Genomic DNA, 20,034 nt, shown 5'->3' with positions numbered 1-20,034 from the left:
AGAGAATAGTCATTTATTTTAGTAGAAAGTTTATAAAAGGGAGCGCTAAGAACATGACTAAGTAAAATCATTCATTATTAGTTTTTTGAATAAGGACAGAAAATATGGACCTTCTATGAGAAAGAGAGGTGCCTGGGACTCAGTGGGTAGAGCATGTGACTTTTAATTTTGGAGTTGTGAGTGAGCCCCACGTTGGGTGTAGAGATTACTTTAAAAAATAAAAAATAATAAAAATACAAAAAAATAACAAAAAAGTAAAAAAAAGAAGCATGGGACGTTCTTATTGTGTACATGAATTAGATTACTAATCTACCTAAGCTTGTTCTTCTGAATTTATGAAAGCCTCCTACTGGGAAAAAATATATTTCAGGATAATTTTTTTTTAATGTGTATTTATTATTGAGAGAGAGCATGAGCAAGGGAGGGGCAGAGAGAGAGGGAAACACAGAATCTGAAGCAGGCTCCAGGCTCTGAGATGTCAGCACAGGCTCAAACCCACGAACCACGAGATCATGACCAGAGCCAAAGTCAGACACTTAATTGAGCTACCCAGATGCCCCAAGGATAATTTTTAACTTAAATGAAACTAATTTAAACGATAATTTGCCAGACATACAGTTTTTATTTGTAAGGTTGATAATAAAATTTTAAATGGGAGTGAATAAACCAGGTTAAGGCAGACCTCCACTCAGGGAATGTTACCCTTTTATAAAACTTTTACATGCATCAGTTTTTTAAATCCAGCCAGATTAACCAAAAGCAAAAGAAACCCTTAACTCAAACCTGGGGTATAGATGTGTCCCTGAGTGGGTGTGAGGGCACATTTATCTGTGCCAGGAGGCTTTAGAGGCATAGAAAAAGTAAAGCGGGTGATCTAGTGTCAAGTTACTTGAAGACTTTAGGTAGTTTTTGGGGAAGGGATGGTGATAATATTTCTGTGTGTATGAGGTTTATGCATGGGGGGAAACTTTTACATGAACTTTTAGGATAAAACAAAGGATTTCAAAGAATTTTATACTGTGCAGTAGTCTCTTCGGGCTACAACACACTTTTTTTTTTTTTTACCTTTATGGATACTTCAGTGGAGAAGTTGGTGAAGCAGTGACTCAGAACATTCTTTCTAGATAGACTTTTCATGTGAGGTTTTTCTAAGATAGTTCAGTCACCAAGGAAACATCGATAAAGAAAGTCTGTTGACTCCTCAGTTACCAGTTATGGCAATCGCTAGAGTGCAGCTCAGGGGGTGGGATTCTTGTTATCTCATGGCAAACAGGGATTTCTCATGAAACCCATGAGAAGCCAGATTTTTCTATCAGGTTCTTATTAATATAAAATGATGTCATGCTAAAGCTATTTTATATTTTAAAGGAGAAGAAAATACATTTAAAAAAAATGACAATTTATTATAGTTCCTCCTTTGAATATTGTTTTTTGCTTCAAATAAAAAAACAGTTCTCCCAGCATTCCTCTGTCAGTAGAGCTCATGTTTACATCCCCACTAGTCCTATCGTCAATTTCCCTGGTGCTCAAAACTTCCAGAGTAGAAAATTCCCCTCCTAACTTCTAAAAGAGAGGAAAATAGACAAAAACAGGGTTTTTGACTGTATCCTGCTAATGATGACCCACCGTTAGCAGTTATTTGTAAGGAAGCAACAGTAATATACTAATTCTTTACGTTTCTAGTCTTGTGGTACAATAGAGAACAGCTATAGAGGAACAAGTTCTATTTAGCTTTTCTAGGAGCACTGAGGTTTTTTACCTGCAGATATGGTTGGTGAGTATTTATCTGTGCATTGCCACCACCACACCACATGCTCCTATCTACTCATGTGTACATATGTATATTTTATGAGTACATACTCCTGTTTTTGTCATTGAATGTCACATCCAGGTCAAAGATGAGATCATAGGAGCTAATAAAGTTATCCTATGGTAGACGTTTCTGTGGGCTGCTGAAAATGTTCAGTGACTGCCAGAATAATGATTTTGAGTGTTTCCTCAGTGGCCTTTGCCTGATAACTAGTGGGCCATGTGCATGATCTCTCTTTCACCTTTCCTGTTTTGTCTGAGCTGTAAGTTTAGGGGCAAAATGTATATTAGGGAGTTTAAAGCTGAGGTTCACAACTTTAATAGAGAAATTAAGGACATTGACGTTGACAGCAAAGACATTCTGAATAACTTGTCTTGGGTTCTGGCTTCAGTGGCGGCTTCCCTTCCCACACACTAATTTTAGAGGAATGAGTAGGACTGACTCATCTTCATAAGGAATGGGAGGGAAGTTGGGAAACTATAACTGGTAAAACTTGAGTCCTAGAAAAGATTGTGCTTTGGGAGTCCTAACCGCCCGCCTGCCCCCCAAGCAGTTTTTTTTTCTGAAAACAGAAAGCTCTGTGGTTTGTGCTTCTATTTTGTTTTGTTGTTTTTTGTTTCTTACGTAGATGGTCTTGCTGCTTTGGTGCCAACTGAAATTTCAGAGTGACTTTGTATTTCACATTTCTCATCCCTAATCCTTGATTGTTGTTAACATTGAACCATATATAAGATACATTCCTTGACAAATTGTTTTGAGAAAAATGAACTTTTCTTTGAAGGGTGAGACTGTGTCATTTTCCAGAATAACCTGTCTTTTTTAAATTCAAGTATAGTTGACACACGATACTGCATTACTTCCAGGTGTGCAACACTGTGATTTGCTCTATTTGTTGTGCTGTGCTCACCACAAGTGTAGCTACCATCTGTCACCACACAACTCTATTACGATGCCACTGACTGTATTCTCTGTGCTGTACCATCTATCCCTGTGACTTGTTTATTCTCTGTAGAGAAGCCTGTGCCTCCCACTCCCCTTCACCCATTTTGCACAATGCCCCACCCTCTCCCCTCTGGCAATCAGCGGTGTATTCTCTGTGTTTATGGATTGGGAACCTTTCTGTGTTTGTATGCCACCATACTATACCACACGTGGAGTTTCCTAATGGCATTTTTTTAGTTGGTGTAAAAACCTTTAGTAAATACCAGAAGGTTATTTCTAACTGTGCTGCTTGTCTTTAAGCCACAAGCTAAAGAGATCAATCAGGATATGATGAGCAGCCAAGTTTGTTTTCATTATTTTTTTTAAATGTTGGCGTAAAATTTCCTGATTGATTTTTCACAGAGTTCAGAGTTTGATAATAGGCTGCTGATATTTGAAGTTAAGTTCTCTTCTCTTCTCTTCTCTTCTCTTCTCTTCTCTTCTCTTCTCTTCTCTTCTCTTCTCTGATGATGTCATGGCCAGGTGAAAAGCTACGAGTCCTTGGTTACAACCAGAATGGTGAGTGGAGTGAAGTTCGCTCTAAGAATGGCCAAGGTTGGGTGCCAAGCAACTACATCACCCCAGTGAACAGCTTGGAAAAACACTCCTGGTACCATGGGCCCGTGTCGCGCAGCGCTGCGGAGTACCTGCTCAGCAGTCTGATCAATGGCAGCTTCCTGGTGCGGGAGAGTGAGAGCAGCCCTGGGCAGCTGTCCATCTCGCTCAGGTACGAGGGCCGTGTGTATCACTACAGGATCAACACCACAACAGACGGCAAGGTAAGACTGGCCGGTACCACCTTGGGCGTGGATGGGCTGTTCTTTAGAAAAAACACTCAGAATGACTAAAAAATAAGTTTTTATGACTCATATGAAATAAAATAATCGCTGATGTGAATTTGGGCTGTTTGGCACATTAGAGCTTACACATAAGAATATGGTAATGGAAATGAAAAACACTATTGTATTAATAGTTTAATGAGAGATTTGAAGGTGAATGGAAGAAACTGCTATTTAAGTTAGCTGTTCTAATCACCACCAGTGTACGGATATATACATATACGTCCAGTGTGTTGTACAGAATTGCTAGATTAAGCCTTCTGTCTTTGAAAATTGTAATAATCTCTGCCACAAAGTTCACAAAGTAAGAATCTGGGCTTCTGAGACGGAGACTGAGTATGAATGTGTGTTGATAGAAATAGGTCAGTCATTGAGCAGAGTGCACGTTGGGAAGACCAGTCGTTTCAGGGTGGCTGTCTTAGGAGTGGAACTGTTTTACTTCATAAACTGTGAGGCCTGCCTTTGTATCAGTTCTGCTGAACAGTAAATTTATATGGAGTCATTTGTTCTGCTCTTTCCCTCTGTGTGATATGCAGAGTAGGGGAAAGCCCAGGCTTTGGAGCAGGCAGACCTGGTTTGGTGCGTAACTCCAGCATGTCTATTTACTGACTTTGTGACCTTACGTAAGCCTGTTTCTCATTGCACTTTATTGGGTCATCGTGAGGATTAAATGAAATAATTTCCTTAAAACATAATGGCTGTTACAAAGTAGGAAATAATGATTAATTCTCTTTTATATCACCGCACAGACCTACTGTCTCTTGATGAAACCAAATGGAACCAGATGAGTGGTAATGTGGGAGAGACCTAGCAGCTTTGCTTCTGGTTTACAGAAATGAGTGCATGTGTTGTAGACATAGGAGACACAGAAGACATAGACATGTACAAGAATGTTCACAGTTGCATTATTTATAATAGCCCCAAGCTAGAAACACTTCATTGTCTAACAACAGAATGAATTAGTAAATTGTGGCATATTCATAAAATAGAATTTATACAACAAAAATTGTACTGCTGTGCACACTGTCAAGAAAATCTGTGGGCCCACCAGTTGCCTATTTTTGTAAATAAAATTGTATTGAAATACAGACACACCCATTTGTTTATATGTTGTCTGTGGCTGCTTTCTCCTTGTTATGGCAGCTTTTAATAGTTGTGACAGAGGCATTATGGCCATAAGCCTGAAATATTTACTCTCTGGCCCTCTGCAGAAAAGTTTGTTGACCTATGTCGTAGCTGAGTGCCACACATAGAAAACTGAGTGAAAGGGATTAGTGACTGTCAGGGATGGGCGTGAGGGGGTGGGAGTGTTATGGAGTCAGATAGTGGTGATGGTTGGACAACTTTGGGAATATATTAAAACCACTGAATTGTATCCTTGAAAACGGTGGATTTTATGGTATGCAAATTATATCACAATAAAGAAAAGTTGAGTGAAAGAAAGCAGACACAATAATACCTGTTGTATGATTCCGTTTGTGTAAGTTCAGAAGCAGACAGAGCTAATCTAAGGTGTTCTAGAAGTCAGCAGAATGGTTATCTTCGAAGGGGTGAATAGCTTATTTGGGAGGGTGCTGGTAGTGTTACAATTCTTGGTGTGGGAGAGGTTTACATGGGTGAGTTCACCTTGTAAAAATCATCAATTCTGCGTATACTGTGTATTATTCTATATACACCAAAAGTTTCATTTAAAAAAAAAACTATAAACAAGCTCCTTTGGAAGATAGGGCTTGAAGACTACTCATCTTTTATACTTTTATTATTACAAATTAACTACTGTTTTGTTAACCACTCTGAAATAAAATTGTGGCCCTTTTTTTTTTAACTTATTTTTTTTTTATTTTATTTTATTTTTTTTTTTGAGAGGGAGAGAGAGACAGACACGGAGCGCAAGTGGGGGAGGGGCAGAAAGAGAGGGAGACACAGAATCCGAAGCAGGTTCCAGGCTCTGAGCTGTCAGCACAGAGCCCAGCGTGGGGCTCGAACTCAGGAACTGTGAGATCATGACCTGAGCTGAAGTTGGTCACTTAACCAACTGAGCCACGCAGTTGCCCCTATTGTGGCCCTTTTTTAGTGGCCTAGATACTCAAAAACGTATCCTTATTAAGTAAAAATTATAAGATACTTAAATACTCTCTCCCTACCAAAAAAATTGAACTCTGTGGTTCTCAAGTTAGGTGCTGTGCAAGATTCTGATGTGGTATTTCATAACCTTTTACAGGAGGCCAAGTTTCCTCTTGCCTCCTTTAATCAGAGCATCTCTGCTGCTAACATATTTGGGTTTCACAGTCTTGTTGCTTAAAACTACTTGAAGACCAATGATCTTGATGATTCAGAAAGATACGTTGGAAGCTTTTCCCCCAAAACTAGAGCTTATTTAGGAAGCCTAGGAAGAATGGTTTAAGGAGGATTAAATTGAAGTTCTGTTTCTCCTTACCATCATCATTTAATTTATTTCAATAAGATAGCCTCCTGTCTTTATATCTTCAGACCAGTGAAATAATGGGCTTTGAAAACAATTTTTCTGACCCTTTTCAAGTTGATAGAGCTTTTCTCCTGCCTTTCTCCTCAGGTGTATGTAACTGCCGAGAGCCGCTTTAGCACCCTGGCGGAGCTGGTTCATCATCACTCCACAGTGGCGGATGGGCTGGTGACAACATTACATTACCCAGCGCCCAAGTGCAATAAGCCAACAGTCTATGGCGTGTCCCCCATCCATGACAAATGGGAAATGGAACGAACAGATATTACTATGAAGCACAAACTTGGGGGTGGGCAGTATGGAGAAGTTTATGTCGGCGTCTGGAAGAAATATAGCCTTACGGTTGCTGTGAAAACATTGAAGGTGGGTTGCTAAGAATTACAGTTTCCAGGCATTTTTACATTTGTGCTGAATCACTTGGAAATATGAGCATGCCCTTCTTCAGCTTTGGAGCACTTTCCACCCACTGATGCCAAGCACATCAGCAAATTGATGATTAACTTTAGTGCCATTGCTGACAACGCACGGGCAGATTATTCACTGCAACACAGCGAAACCCACATGTGGGGAAGGTTTGTCTCTGGAGGCTGTTGATGTAAGTCTTAGTGAAAGGTTAGGAGCAAATTATAAGTTATAAAGGCAAGACAAGCTGTTTTGCTTCCTGAGAAGGACCCCTGCTGGACGGAATTGTTGGTGCAGTGTACAAGAATCATGGGCTCTCGTCTGTCCTTCAGCTTTCTGCCTCATGCTCCTCCCATCTATGAGATTAAATCCTTTTTTCTTGTTCCTAATAGTCCCAGAAATCTTCCTCATGCTGCTGTCTTCTTTAAGCATCCTAGTAACCAGTTGCACAGTCGTCACTCATTCCGTTCTCTGACGGTTCTCCTGTTTGCCTCCATAGCTCTGGCATATCACTTATAAGGGCTGCTCTGGCTATGAGTAGTAATCCATTCTGGTTAGCAAGCATTTATTAAGCCTACTGTGAGTGTGAGACAATATGCATGGCTTTGCACATGTGCATTGCTCCTTAAGGAATGTGTCAGGAAGACAAATGTGTAAACAGCTAACCCTTCTGTCTCCTGTTTCAAAGGCTGAGATGTGTAAGGAAGTAAACTGAGAACTGAGTTACCATCCAGGTCTGCCATGTTTCCCTTGTGATGGGATATGGGATATGATATTCCGTTGCTTGCCCTGCTAATTTTCACTTTTGTTTCAAATACTGGATACATTTTAGGGGCATTTTTGTTTCTTAATTGGATGTGTCTGGAGCCTATTCTTAGGTTCTGATAAAATTTCTTTAATATGCTAAAATATTCAAAAGTATTTTTGAAAGAAGTTTTTTAAAGCTGTAGGTTTAGGATTGTGAGTTGACTCAAATGATTAAAATGGGGGTTTGTCCCTCTTCTGTTTTTTTGTTTTGTTTTCTTCCCCCCCCCCCCCCCCCCCCCCGCCCTTTTCCAGGAAGATACCATGGAGGTGGAAGAGTTCCTGAAAGAAGCTGCAGTGATGAAGGAGATCAAGCACCCTAATCTGGTACAGCTATTAGGTGAGGGAGCTTCTGAGCCATGGGTTTCCTTAGTGATGCTCGTCTCCCAACCCCATTGTCTCCACATACTCCTTTTGAATCACCATGGCAGAAGCTCCAAGTGCAAATCTACTTCAGTAAATAGTTGTCATTTTACTCAACAGACTGTGTTTAAAAATTGCCCAGCGGGGTGCCTGGGTGGCTCAGTTGGTTAAGCGTACAACTTTGGCTTGGGTCATGATCCCACGGTTCATGGGTTTGAGCCCCATGTCGGGCTCTGTGCTGACAGCTCAGAGCCTGGAGCAGCCTGCTTTGGATTCAGTATCTCCCTCTCTCACTGACCCTTGCCCACTCACACTCTGTCCTTCTGTCTCTCAAAAATAAACATTAAAAAACAAAAATTTTCCCTGGAACAGGGTGCTGGCCAACTCAGTAGAGCATCTGACTCTTGATCTTGGGGTTGTGAGTTTGAGGTCCATGTTTGGTGTAGAGATTACATACATACATACATTAATTAAAAAAAATTTTTTAGGGGCGCCTGGGTGGCGCAGTCGGTTGAGCATCCGACTTCAGCCAGGTCACGATCTCGCGGTCCGTGAGTTCGAGCCCCGCGTCAGGCTCTGGGCTGATGGCTCAGAGCCTGGAGCCTGTTTCCGATTCTGTGTCTCCCTCTCTCTCTGCCCCTCCCCCGTTCATGCTCTGTCTCTCTCTGTCCCAAAAATAAATAAACGTTGAAAAAAAATTTTTTTTTAAAAAAAGATTTTTTTTTTTTAAAAATTTTTTTAATTGCCCAGGAGAGAGTGGCCTAGATTGATTACAATATATAAAACTGCCCAGCTTGTGGTAATTGCCCCAGATTCAAGTTCAGAACCACTCAAAATGATGCCAAACCAAACATTGTCACAAAATATTTTTACAAGGTAGAGACATTAAATGAAAAGCTGTTGAAAAGAAGCAAATTAAAAATTGTGACCATACTCATCAGTTTACCTTGCTAAGCAGAATGTGCTATGCTGTGATAGAATGGCCATTCAGGTCACAAAGAAACTGTTGCCTGAACTCTTTGCCCATTTTGAAGGAGGGCCAGTTTCTTTGGGTGTTCACGTTAAGACAAACCGTCGCAAAGGAAATAGCTTCTTGTTGATTCTTTTTTTTTTTTCTTAAATATATATATATGGGGGCGCCTGGGTGGCTCAGTCGGTCGGGCGTCCGATTTCAGCTCAGATCACGATCTCGCGGTCCGTGAGTTCGAGCCCCACATCGGGCTCTGGGCTGATGGCTCAGAGCCTGGAGCCTGCTTCCGATTCTGTGTCTCCCACTCTCTCTGCCCCTCCCCTGTTCATGCTCTCTCTCTGTCTCAAAAATAAACGTTAAAAAAAATTTTTTTTAAATAAAAAAAAAATATATGTATTTTATTTATTTTACTTTATTATATTTATATTTATTAATATATTTTATTATTTATTTATTTATTTATTTATTTATTTATTCATTCATTCATTCATTCATTCATTCATTCATTCATTCATTCATTCATTCATTTATTTATTTATTTAGAGGGAGAGTGGGGAGAGAGAGAGAATCCCAGGCAGGCTCCGTGCTGTTAGCACAGAGCCTGATGTGACACTCGAACTCATGAAACCGTGGGATCATGACCTGAGCCAAAACCGACAGTCAGACGCTTAACCAACTGAGCCATGCAGGTGCCTCAGCTTCTTGTTGATTCTTTGTAAGGAATCTACCCTGGGTCAGTGAAATCCTTGACTATGGAAGCAGTCTTTTTTTTTTTTTTTTTTTAATTTTTTTTTTTTTTAACGTTTATTTATTTTTGAGATAGAGAGAGAGACAGAGCATGAATGGGGGAGGGTCAGAGAGAGGGAGACACAGAATCTGAAACAGGCTCCAGGCTCTGAGCTGTCAGCACAGAGCCCAACGCGGGGCTCGAACTCACGGACCGCAAGATCATGACCTGAGCCGAAGTCAGCCGCCCAACTGACTGAGCCACCCAGGCGCCCCAAGCAGTCTTTTTACAAAGCTTTATACAGGCTGAGCTCACACAGTTTTCAACATATACACAATTGCTGTTACTTTCAGATAAACATTGTTAGTGTGCAGGTGAGGCTCAGAATCTGGGGCACATACAGAACTCCAGAAATTTTGGTCTTCCAGACCCCTTATGGAATTAGTGTAAGTAACTCTGCTTTTGCCCAAACAGGCAAATGCTCAAATGCATGTGGATTTCCAGAGAATGATGTAATGGAAGGTGAGACTCCCTTCTCAACCAGCAACTTACCTTTGCTGTGTTACTTTCAGAGAATGTGATGGCAAGAAGGGAAAAGATTACTGCCGAACTAGACTTTAAAATTTGTCAACTGTTCTTGACGAAGTGGTGTGGAATTTTTGAATCTATACTAATAAAACAGGCTCTGTTCTTGAACTATCAGGTGTGTGTACTTTGGAGCCACCATTTTACATCGTGACGGAGTACATGCCCTACGGCAACTTGCTTGATTATCTCCGAGAGTGCAACCGAGACGAAGTGACTGCAGTCGTACTGCTCTATATGGCCACTCAGATCTCTTCTGCAATGGAGTATTTAGAGAAGAAGAATTTCATCCATAGGTGTGTAAAGCCCAATCATTGCTATTTCTAACCGTGAAGCTACCTTGCTTGATGTGCAAATGAAGAGAAGAATGTGAGGACCTTCCTGGAATTTCCAGATGACCCAAGAAAGCAATTTTCTCTTTCACAGGACCCACCCACTATAATATCATTTCCATCTTATAAACCTACTGTATTCTGGCTAAAGTATTAATGAGGAGCCTTTGCCGTTTTTAAAACAGAATGATCTTTATTTTGCCCAGGATTATATCCGAGAGCATTTTGCTCCATCTAATGGCTTAATTTTAAAAAAAGCTTTCCGTCTCAGTTAAGAACTTAAAGCCTTGTAGAAAAGCATCTTTGCTCACCTCTGAAACCTAGCCCAGTGTACTTACAAATAGGAACCCATTTTCTGAAGTCTGCTTTCTTCTAGTATCACATAACTGCCTCTTGATGACTACTCTCCAAGTGGTGGATAATTAGTGGCTTTCTACCATGTTAGCAGCTATCATAAAATACTACCATATCTGTCAGCACAGACTTATCAACTCTGCTTGTAGCACAAAGAACTACGAATAGAGCATGTGTTCGTGACCATTTTCCTCACTGTCTGAGTGGAATCACATTAGGGTTCTCTTTCCCACAGAGATCTTGCAGCCCGTAACTGCCTAGTGGGAGAAAACCATGTGGTAAAAGTGGCTGACTTTGGCTTGAGTAGACTGATGACTGGAGACACCTATACTGCTCATGCGGGAGCCAAATTTCCTATTAAATGGACAGCACCAGAGAGTCTTGCCTACAATACCTTCTCAATTAAATCTGACGTTTGGGGTAAGGTTTGGAAGGGACTTTTTCTGTGTCTTCTTTTTTTTTTTTTTTTTTTAAGGTTTATTTTGAGAGACGTTGCATGCAGGGGTGGGGCGGAAAGAGAGGGAGAGACAGAATACTAAGCAGACTCCACACTGACAGCACAGAGGCTGACACAGGACTTGAACTCCCAAACCGGGAGATCATGTATGACCTCAGCCGAAATCAAGAGCCAGAAGCTTAAACGACTGAGCCTACCAGGCTCCCCTGTCATTTTATTTTTTTATAAATGTTCTTTAATTCTTCAGAATTTCTCTTTTATGTGACCAGTAAACTCTGCCTTAGCCCCATCCTTTATCAGTCATTCAGCAAGCATTTATTAAATCTCTACTGTCTGCCAGGCATTGTGCTAGGTACTTAGCATAGAAAGAAGTGTAGAGAAAGGGGTTCGAGCCCCACATTGGGTGTGGAGCCTACTTAAATTAAATACATTTTTAAAAAGTGTAAAGAAGAAAGTGAAAAAAAAAGTCCTTTCAAAGAGCTCACAGTCTAGATCTTGGACTGCATTGGATTTTACTGATCCTTTCTCTGTAAAGTTTCCTGTTTTCCTTATTAGATTTTATTGCTTATTTCCAGAGTATCGTGCCGCAGAGTCGCCTTCTCTTTTCAAGGAAGCGTGATGGAATTGCGTCTAGAATTTGCTCTTGTAACTCATCTTGTTTCTGTTCCACTGAAAAGAATTCTGATTTAGTGGATGCTCAGTGGACTGAACAAGTCTAGAAATTTGGGTTGTAGGCCAGCAGAAATAGTTGTCACTTTTTATCTGCAACCGAGACGAAGTGACTTTTTATCAGGAATCTCAAACTCAGAAATAACCTGTGACCAAGTCCAGCAGTTTTTTTTTTTCTAGCGTAATTTTTTTTCTGATTGTAAATGAATCCATTTTTATTTTACTGCCCTAATATTAGCTGATCTAAAAACTGAAACTCATTAAATAGATCATAAATTGTTCTAAGACTAATCCAGTTATGACCTAGGCTTTTTATGATCATAATTTATTCTCCGTCACTGCAGTAAAGGAGATCTAAATAAAAGTCTTGAGGTTATACCTGAAGCATTCTTGTGGCAAATATCTTAGAAGGACAAATTCAGCTGTAAGAATCAGAATGCTAGAAGAATTAGAAGAGTATACTAATGTAACAGTGTAAATGTCATGCAGAATTTGAAAGAGAAGTTACCTGATGGTACATAATAAATAACAAATCAGAGAAGAAACATGCAGCTTTTTATTTCTTTTATCCCTTATGCAGCTTTTGGGGTACTGCTGTGGGAAATTGCTACGTATGGAATGTCACCATATCCAGGTATTGACCTGTCTCAGGTCTATGATCTACTGGAAAAAGGATATCGAATGGAACAACCTGAAGGATGCCCCCCTAAGGTTTATGAACTTATGAGAGCATGTGAGTGGTTTTCTTTTTTTTTTTTTTTTTTTTTAATTTTTAAAGGTTAAGGCAGTGATTTTAAAGGTTAAGGCAGTGATTCTTAGTGATACTAAGAAATAGTTTTCCTCTCAGTATTGTTAAAGTGACCAACCTCATGGCATATAAAGAGTTGGTCATTTATCAGCTAGTTGACATATATGACAAACCATTGAGGTTTTTTTTTTTTTAAGAGAATTTATCTATCTATCTATCTATCTATCTATCTATCTATCTATCTATCTATCTTGGAGGGAGGGAGGGAGGGAGGGAGTGTGGGAGGAGGGGCAGAGAAGAGAGATAGAATACCAAGCAGGCTCTGTGCTCAGTGCAGAGCCCAATCAATGTGGGGCTCGATATCACAACCCTGAGATCGTGACCTGATCCGAAATCAAGAGTCAGATGCTTAACCAACTCAGCCACCCAGAAGGCCCAACCATTGTGTCTTTTTTTTTTTTAATTTTTATTTAATTTATTTTTTAAATTAACATCCAGGTTAGTTAGTATATAGTGCAACAATGATTTCAGGAATAGATTCCTTAATGCCCCTTTCCCATTTAGCCCATCCCCCTTCCCACAACCCCTCCAGTAACCCTGTTTGTTCTCCCTATTTGAGAGTCTCTTAGGTTTTTGTCCCCTCCCTGTTTTTACATTATTTTTGTTTCCTTTCCCTTATGTTCATCTGTTTTGTCTCTTAAAGTCCTCATATGAGTGAAGTCCTATGATTTTTGTCTTTCTCTGACTAATTTCACTTAGCATACTACCGTCCAGTTCCATCCGCATAGTCGCAAATGGCAAGATTCCATTCTTTTTGATTGCCGAGTAATACTCCATTGTGTATATATATACCACATCCATTCATCCGTCATTGGACTTTTGGGCTCTTTCCATACTTTGACTATTGTCGATAGTGCTGCTATAAACATTGGGGTGCATGTGCCCCTTCAAAACAGCACACCTGTATCCCTCGGATAAACACCTAGTAGTGCAATTGCTGAGTCGTAGGGTAGTTCTATTTTTAATTTTTTGAGGAGCTCCATACTGTTTTCCCAGAGTGGCTGCACCAGTTTGCATTTCCACCAATCATTGTGTCTTAATTGGAATCCTGAGAATAGTTTTCCATGGCCCACTTGCATATTTAATAGGATAATAAGCACTTGGGTTTGGAGATTAGATAGAGGAAGGCTGCTTTCAACTAGATAAAAACGATTCCTAAAGACTCTGGAGAATACCTGAAAGTAACCTCTGATGAGTAAACAGAAGCCTCTGACTTCCTACAGATGAGAGAGCTGGAAAGTGAGTAATGAATTAAATTGCATTTGTGTTTAAGCATAAGTCTTGTTATTTTCCTTACTGTCCTGTTTTTGTCAAAGTGGACTCTAAGTTCCTCCTTTCTGATGGCCTGTTATATTTCTGAATATGGATAGCTGATTTTAAGGTTAGAATGAGTTTGAAGACAGGTTTTACTTTTTTCATTTTTCCAGTAGAAGAAAACTTACCATTTTAGAAACCATCTCCCCACTCCTCTTTATCCCTGTAGTAGAAAGGACAGAAGCTAAGGCTACATGGAAGGACCAGCCCTAGGATGTCGGCTCACTACACCTGTGAACATGCTATGCCTCTGCTGTTTCCATGATGCACAGCACTCCCTCTCAGGTGTGCCACTGGATGGTTAATTTATAAAGAGCTTTCACTAGTGCCTTCTTTTGTTACACAGGCTGGAAGTGGAGCCCTGCCGACAGGCCGTCTTTTGCTGAAACACATCAGGCTTTTGAAACCATGTTCCATGACTCCAGCATTTCTGAAGGTGAGAATCTGGTGATTCACTGTTGGTGGCCAGTCATGGGTGGTGGTAGGGGTGGTAATAACATTAAAAATTATAGACTCCTGTAGTTTGGGACTCCATTTCAGGATACTGAATTAATTCGTGGCCTCTGTTATTCTTGTTTTGCTTTCTTTAAATGTGTCTTTATGTCTCTAGCTCATTTTTAATATTGAAATTTGGGGGCATCTGGGTAGCTCACTTGGTTAAGTGTCCGAGTCTTGATTTCGTCTCAGGTAGGTTATGGTCTTGTGGCTCTTGAGTTCAAGCTCTACATTCTCTCTCTCTGCCTCTCTCTGTCTCTGCTTGTGCTCTCCCTCTCTCTCTGTCTCTCTCAAAATAAATAAACAAACAAAAAAACCCTGCCAATATCCAGAAAGTTATTTTCTGGGAGTAGATCTTAAGGAAATAAATAAGAGTATTAATAAAGATTTAGCTACAAGGATGTATAGTTTATAATATTGAAAAATTAAGAACAATTTAAAAATCCAGTGGGCTGTTAATTACTATATGCTTATAATTGAATGTTTAAAATGACATTTTTAAATATGTTGACATGGAGAATACTTTAAAATGAGCATGTTAAGCTATGAACAGAGCCCTTTTCTTATCTGAAAAACAAGTGTATGGGTACATACATACATACATACAGGCAGTTTCCTGCTTTGGTATTACAGTGCTTCTAAAATTACATGCAAGAGTCAAACAGTAAACACTTGTTATATAGTGAAGCTATTCCTAGAGAGCTAAAAACATAGAATTCTTAGTTATGTGTTCTTACTAGCTTTTTCAGTATAGCTCCAGAATTTCGTACGTTTTTCAGATTTTTCCTTTCCTTCATAATTGAACATAGAGCTCACTACTGAAGTTCAGGTTTCAAAATATTAGAAGAGGAAATCAGGCAAGTTGAATTTTGTCTTCTTCCATTAGTGAGTTATCATTTCAGATAAAATCAAAGGGAAAAGTAAATACTGAGGTTGAAAGCAAAGTATTTTCATCCTACTCCTTTGTAAGCTGAAGCTTGTGCACATACATCACAGAGCATACAGACAGCCCTTTGGGCCACACTGAGCAGCTCCTTGGCCAGCTCTCTTCTTCCTCTGTGTGCTTTCCTTCGTGTGGAGTTGAAGTGGTAGAAGTCATAGGCTCTATTTCTTTGGTGCTTTTGTGTCGCCTTCTAATTTCTGTTGCATCCTTAGTTAAATAGTTCTGTTTCCTTTGAAAATGTTATATCCTTATGGAAAATCAACCATTATCAATTTTTGAAGCTAACTGCAGTTGAGAGTTGCTAAACCAGAAATTTAAGATTCTTTTAATCCACATTTTATTAATCATAGCATTTAATCTGTGGCTAGCATATACTGAAGACACAGAGCTAAGACACAGTTCCTACCTTAAAAAGTTGTATTCATTAGTTAGTTGTGAGTGGAGGAAACCTAACTCAAACTTTCTTAAGCAGTAAAGGGAGGATTTATTGGCTCAAACCATGGGAAAGGAGGTAGCACTCAGAGTCAGTAGAAGCCACAGAATCAAGTAGCTTCAGGACTTCCTCCTTCTCACAGCCTCTCCCACCCAGTATCACTTTACTTTTGCTTCTAGGTTGATCTCATCCTCAGAATCTTCCAATAGGTATGGGACACAGTTGCTAGCCTCCTCGAGGTCATATCTTCACAGCTAACGTCTGTCTCCCAGCTGTAGGCAGCAGCGTAAGAAAAGTCTCACTGGCATGACTTGGGTTATATGCCATGTGCCCCTTCTTGTGGGGGAGTTGATTTTTTAAATAGTTACACCAAAATGTTATAAAAAAAAAAAATCACAATATTTCACAGTTTAATCAGTCCTTCTTGCTTCATTTTTGTTAAGGGGTGAATAGTAAAGTATGTCTTTGCCCCAGCAGAAGCCCCAAAAACGCATAGCCACGTTGAATGAGCCGAGGCTTACTGATACAGTGAATGCTTTTTCAGGAGCCTCATTTGTTTTATGAATGAAATGCAGCATGACATGAAATGTGTCCACCCTCCTTCTTGGTGCAAGGTGCAATGTAAAAACTAAGTGCAGAAATGTGCTTTATTAAGCCTCTGAACAAGCACTCAGTAAACAAGGATATCCAAAATATGAAAGCATATGAATCCATGCTTACCATCATTACTCATCATCAGGGAAGTCCATAATAGAACAGTAAGATGCCACTACATACCTACACCAGAATGGCTAAAATCAAAAACAAAAAGCCTGATAATATCAAACTTTGGCAAGCATGCAGAGTAATCAGAACTTTGATACAAGGCTAGTGGGAGTATAGATTGCTACAGCCATTTTGGGAGAGAGTTTGAGAGGACCCAGCAAAGCTGAATTGATGTGCGCCCTGTAACCCACCGGTCCTGCTCTTAGGTATACACCCAGCAGATGTACATACAATTCTGAAGCAAAAGACATGTAGCAGGGTGTCGGTAGCAGCATATTCGTTTCCAGCCCCAGACTGGAAACAACCTAGATATCCACCAGAAGAAGGATGGGTTAATTTGGTATGCTCACACTTGGGAGAGGGAGCCTCTGCTACATGCAACAGCATGGAGGAATCGGCCGTCACAATGTTGAGCAAAAGAAGGCAGACGTAAAAGTACATGCTCTGTGATTCCATTTGTATATTTTAGTGCTCTTTTCTCCAGCTTCTTTCTCCGTTGTATACCTTTTCTGAAACAAAAACCTCCTTTTCTGTGTCATGAAATTGTTTTTGATCAGTCCCCTTGTCTTCCTCACAGAGGTAGCTGAGGAGCTTGGGAGGGCGGCCTCCTCCTCGTCTGTTGTTCCATACCTGCCCCGACTGCCTATACTTCCTTCTAAGACCCGAACGCTGAAGAAACAGGTGGAGAATAAGGAGAATATCGAAGGGACACAGGATGCCACAGAAAATTCTGCCTCTAGTTCAGCACCAGGTATGGATCCCTAGGCAGGTAGAATTAAACTGCCTTGTTTCAAGAACCTTGGGGTGTGATACCTTATTTCCGTTTTCCTGTCCATGTTCCCTGAGGAGAGAATGGCTGGCGTCTGCTTTAGCTCCTGCCCTGGTCTGGGGCTCTGCAGTGCCAGCGTTGTTAGTCCTCATCTTTCCGTCCGCCATACAGCTCTGCCTCCCCCTCCGTTTTCTCAGCTCTCAAATTCCGGACCATTACCATCTGTGTAGTTCTGGCAAAAACTGCTTCCCTGAGCCTGATAGTTGAGGCCAGGGTGTGCTATAGCATTTAGAGAAAAGACGAATGCCGAGGTAGAAAGTAGGTTATTGCTTCCTATTTATTTCCCATGTTGTATTGGGAACACTCAGCAATGTGAAACGGTAACGTATTTATTAGTTTCCTCTGAGTCCTGCTAATACCTGATTTCTAATAGATGCCGACAGAACTCTTGCAATTAAATTAAACTTTAGTATTTCAAGTGTAATGGAGTCACTTTTTGTCTTTCACGTTAGTGATTGGCCATTTCTCTTCAGGGTTCGTTAGAGGTGCACAGGCCCCCAGTGGGTCCCCAGCACTGCCTCGAAAACAAAGAGACAAGTCACCCAGCAGCCTCTTGGAAGATGCCAAAGAGACATGCTTCACCAGGGATAGGAAGGGAGGCTTCTTCAGCTCCTTCATGAAAAAGAGAAATGCTCCCACACCCCCTAAACGCAGCAGCTCCTTCCGAGAAATGGAGAATCAACCCCACAAGAAATATGAACTCACGGGTAACTTCTCATCTGTTGCTTCTCTACAGCATGCTGATGGGTTCTCTTTCACTCCTGCCCAGCAAGAGGCGAATCTGGTGCCACCCAAGTGCTATGGGGGGAGCTTTGCACAGAGGAACCTGTGTAATGACGATGGCGGTGGGGGCGGGGGCAGCAGCACTGCTGGGGGTGGGTGGTCTGGCATCACAGGCTTCTTTACACCACGCTTAATCAAAAAGACACTGGGCTTACGAGCGGGTAAACCCACAGCCAGTGATGACACTTCCAAGCCTTTTCCAAGGTCAAACTCTACATCTTCCATGTCCTCAGGGCTTCCAGAGCAGGATAGGATGGCAATGACCCTTCCCAGGAACTGCCAGAGGTCCAAACTCCAGCTGGAAAGGACAGTGTCCACCTCTTCTCAGCCAGAAGAGAATGTGGACAGGGCCAATGACATGCTTCCAAAAAAATCAGAGGAAGGTGCTGCTCCAAGCAGGGAGAGACCAAAAGCCAAACTTTTGCCTAGAGGAGCCACAGCTCTTCCTCTCAGAACCCCCTCTGGGGATCCAGCCATTACAGAGAAGGACTCTCCGGGGGTGGGGGTGGCTGGAGTGGCAGCTGCCCCAAAGAGCAAGGAGAGGAATGGCGGAGCACGACTTGGCATGGCTGGAGTCCCAGAGGATGGCGAGCAGACAGGCTGGTCTTCCCCGGCCAAGGCTGCAGCAGCCCTCCCGACCACTCACAACCACAAAGTGCCAGTCCTCATATCACCCACTCTGAAGCACACTCCAGCTGACGTGCAGCTCATTGGCACAGACTCTCAGGGCAATAAATTCAAACTCTTATCTGAGCATCAGGTCACATCCTCTGGAGACAAGGACCGACCCCGACGGGTAAAACCAAAGTGTGCCCCACCCCCACCACCCGTGATGAGACTACTGCAGCATCCGTCCGTGTGCTCAGACCCCACGGAAGAGCCGACCGCCCCCGCTGCAGGACAGCCCACGTCAGAGACACCGGAAGGAGGGAAGAAGGCAGCTCCAGGGGCAGTGCCCGTCAGTGGGAAAGCTGGGAGGCCAGCGATGCCTCCGCCTCAAGTGCCTCTGCCCACCTCTTCCATCTCGCCGGCCAAAATGGCTAATGGCACAGCAGGTACTAAAGTGGCTCTGAGAAAAACCAAACAGGCGGCTGAGAAAATCTCAGCAGACAAAATCAGCAAGGAGGCCCTGCTGGAATGTGCCGACCTACTGTCCAGTGCAATCACGGAACCCGTGCCCAACAGCCAGCTGGTGGACACCGGACACCAGCTGCTCGACTACTGCTCAGGCTATGTGGACTGCATCCCCCAGACTCGCAACAAATTCGCCTTCCGAGAGGCTGTGAGCAAACTGGAACTCAGCCTGCAGGAGCTGCAGGTGTCTTCAGCAGCTGCTGGCGTGCCCGGGGCAAACCCTGTCCTTAATAACTTATTGTCATGTGTACAGGAGATCAGTGATGTGGTGCAGAGGTAGCCACTGTTAGCCTAGTGGGAAGGTGCTCACATTTCTGAGGGGAGAGGGAGAGGGGCTTGTTTTCCTGTGTTCTTGTTTTCAGAGAATGAAAGACTGATACTTGAGTGTGTTTATGTGAAGTACCTCAGATCTCTGAGTTCTCACGTTTACAGGTTCATCTCAAAAATAACAAAAAGCAGACACATAGGACAGGGAAGTCGGGCGGGGGCGGAGCAGCGGCAGACGGGAGTGGAAGCTGCGCTGGTGCGTCAGGGGACGCGTGCAGGTCCCACCACGAAGAAGCGAGTGACGGGCTGTTCCCGGCAAGGCCGCGGGACGGCGCCAACACGGTGGATTGGCTCTGGCTCTCGCTCTGCACCACACAGAGGGGAATGGACTTGGGGCCTCTGGAGGTACTAATGGCGATTCTGCTCCAGCTCACCTAATGAATCGGGTGGGACAGAAGAGAAAGTTGGGAATGTACCAAGAGAAGTTT

The 20,034-nt window shown here is 42.0% G+C and overlaps 1 protein-coding gene across 7 annotated transcripts in view; it reads left to right on the top strand.

Moving 5' to 3' along the window:
• ABL2 (ABL proto-oncogene 2, non-receptor tyrosine kinase) overlaps window positions 1-19,663 on the top strand; it is a 104,714-nt gene extending 85,051 nt beyond the window's left edge. For 4 of the 7 annotated variants that reach the window (XM_047841322.1, XM_047841320.1, XM_047841323.1 and 1 more), the window contains 10 exons: window positions 3,275-3,570; window positions 6,203-6,475; window positions 7,574-7,658; window positions 10,082-10,259; window positions 10,885-11,069; window positions 12,356-12,508; window positions 14,244-14,333; window positions 17,111-17,284; window positions 17,836-18,069; window positions 18,379-19,663. In XM_047841322.1, the coding sequence (XP_047697278.1) occupies window positions 3,275-3,570; window positions 6,203-6,475; window positions 7,574-7,658; window positions 10,082-10,259; window positions 10,885-11,069; window positions 12,356-12,508; window positions 14,244-14,333; window positions 17,111-17,284; window positions 17,836-18,069; window positions 18,379-19,559 (2,849 nt within the window). In that variant the 3' untranslated portion in view covers window positions 19,560-19,663. Of the gene's footprint in view, window positions 1-3,274; window positions 3,571-6,202; window positions 6,476-7,573; window positions 7,659-10,081; window positions 10,260-10,884; window positions 11,070-12,355; window positions 12,509-14,243; window positions 14,334-17,110; window positions 17,285-17,835 lie in introns of all 7 variants that reach the window. The other 3 variants (XM_047841319.1, XM_047841317.1, XM_047841318.1) reach the window with 1 other exon arrangement.
• Window positions 19,664-20,034: the final 371 nt, after the last annotated feature.

This window comes from Prionailurus viverrinus, chromosome F1 (genome assembly GCF_022837055.1).
Source record: "Prionailurus viverrinus isolate Anna chromosome F1, UM_Priviv_1.0, whole genome shotgun sequence".
Classification (NCBI taxonomy): Eukaryota; Metazoa; Chordata; class Mammalia; order Carnivora; family Felidae; genus Prionailurus; species Prionailurus viverrinus.
The sequence above is the reverse complement of the archived record's forward strand: the minus strand, read 5'-3'. Positions and strand labels throughout refer to the sequence as shown.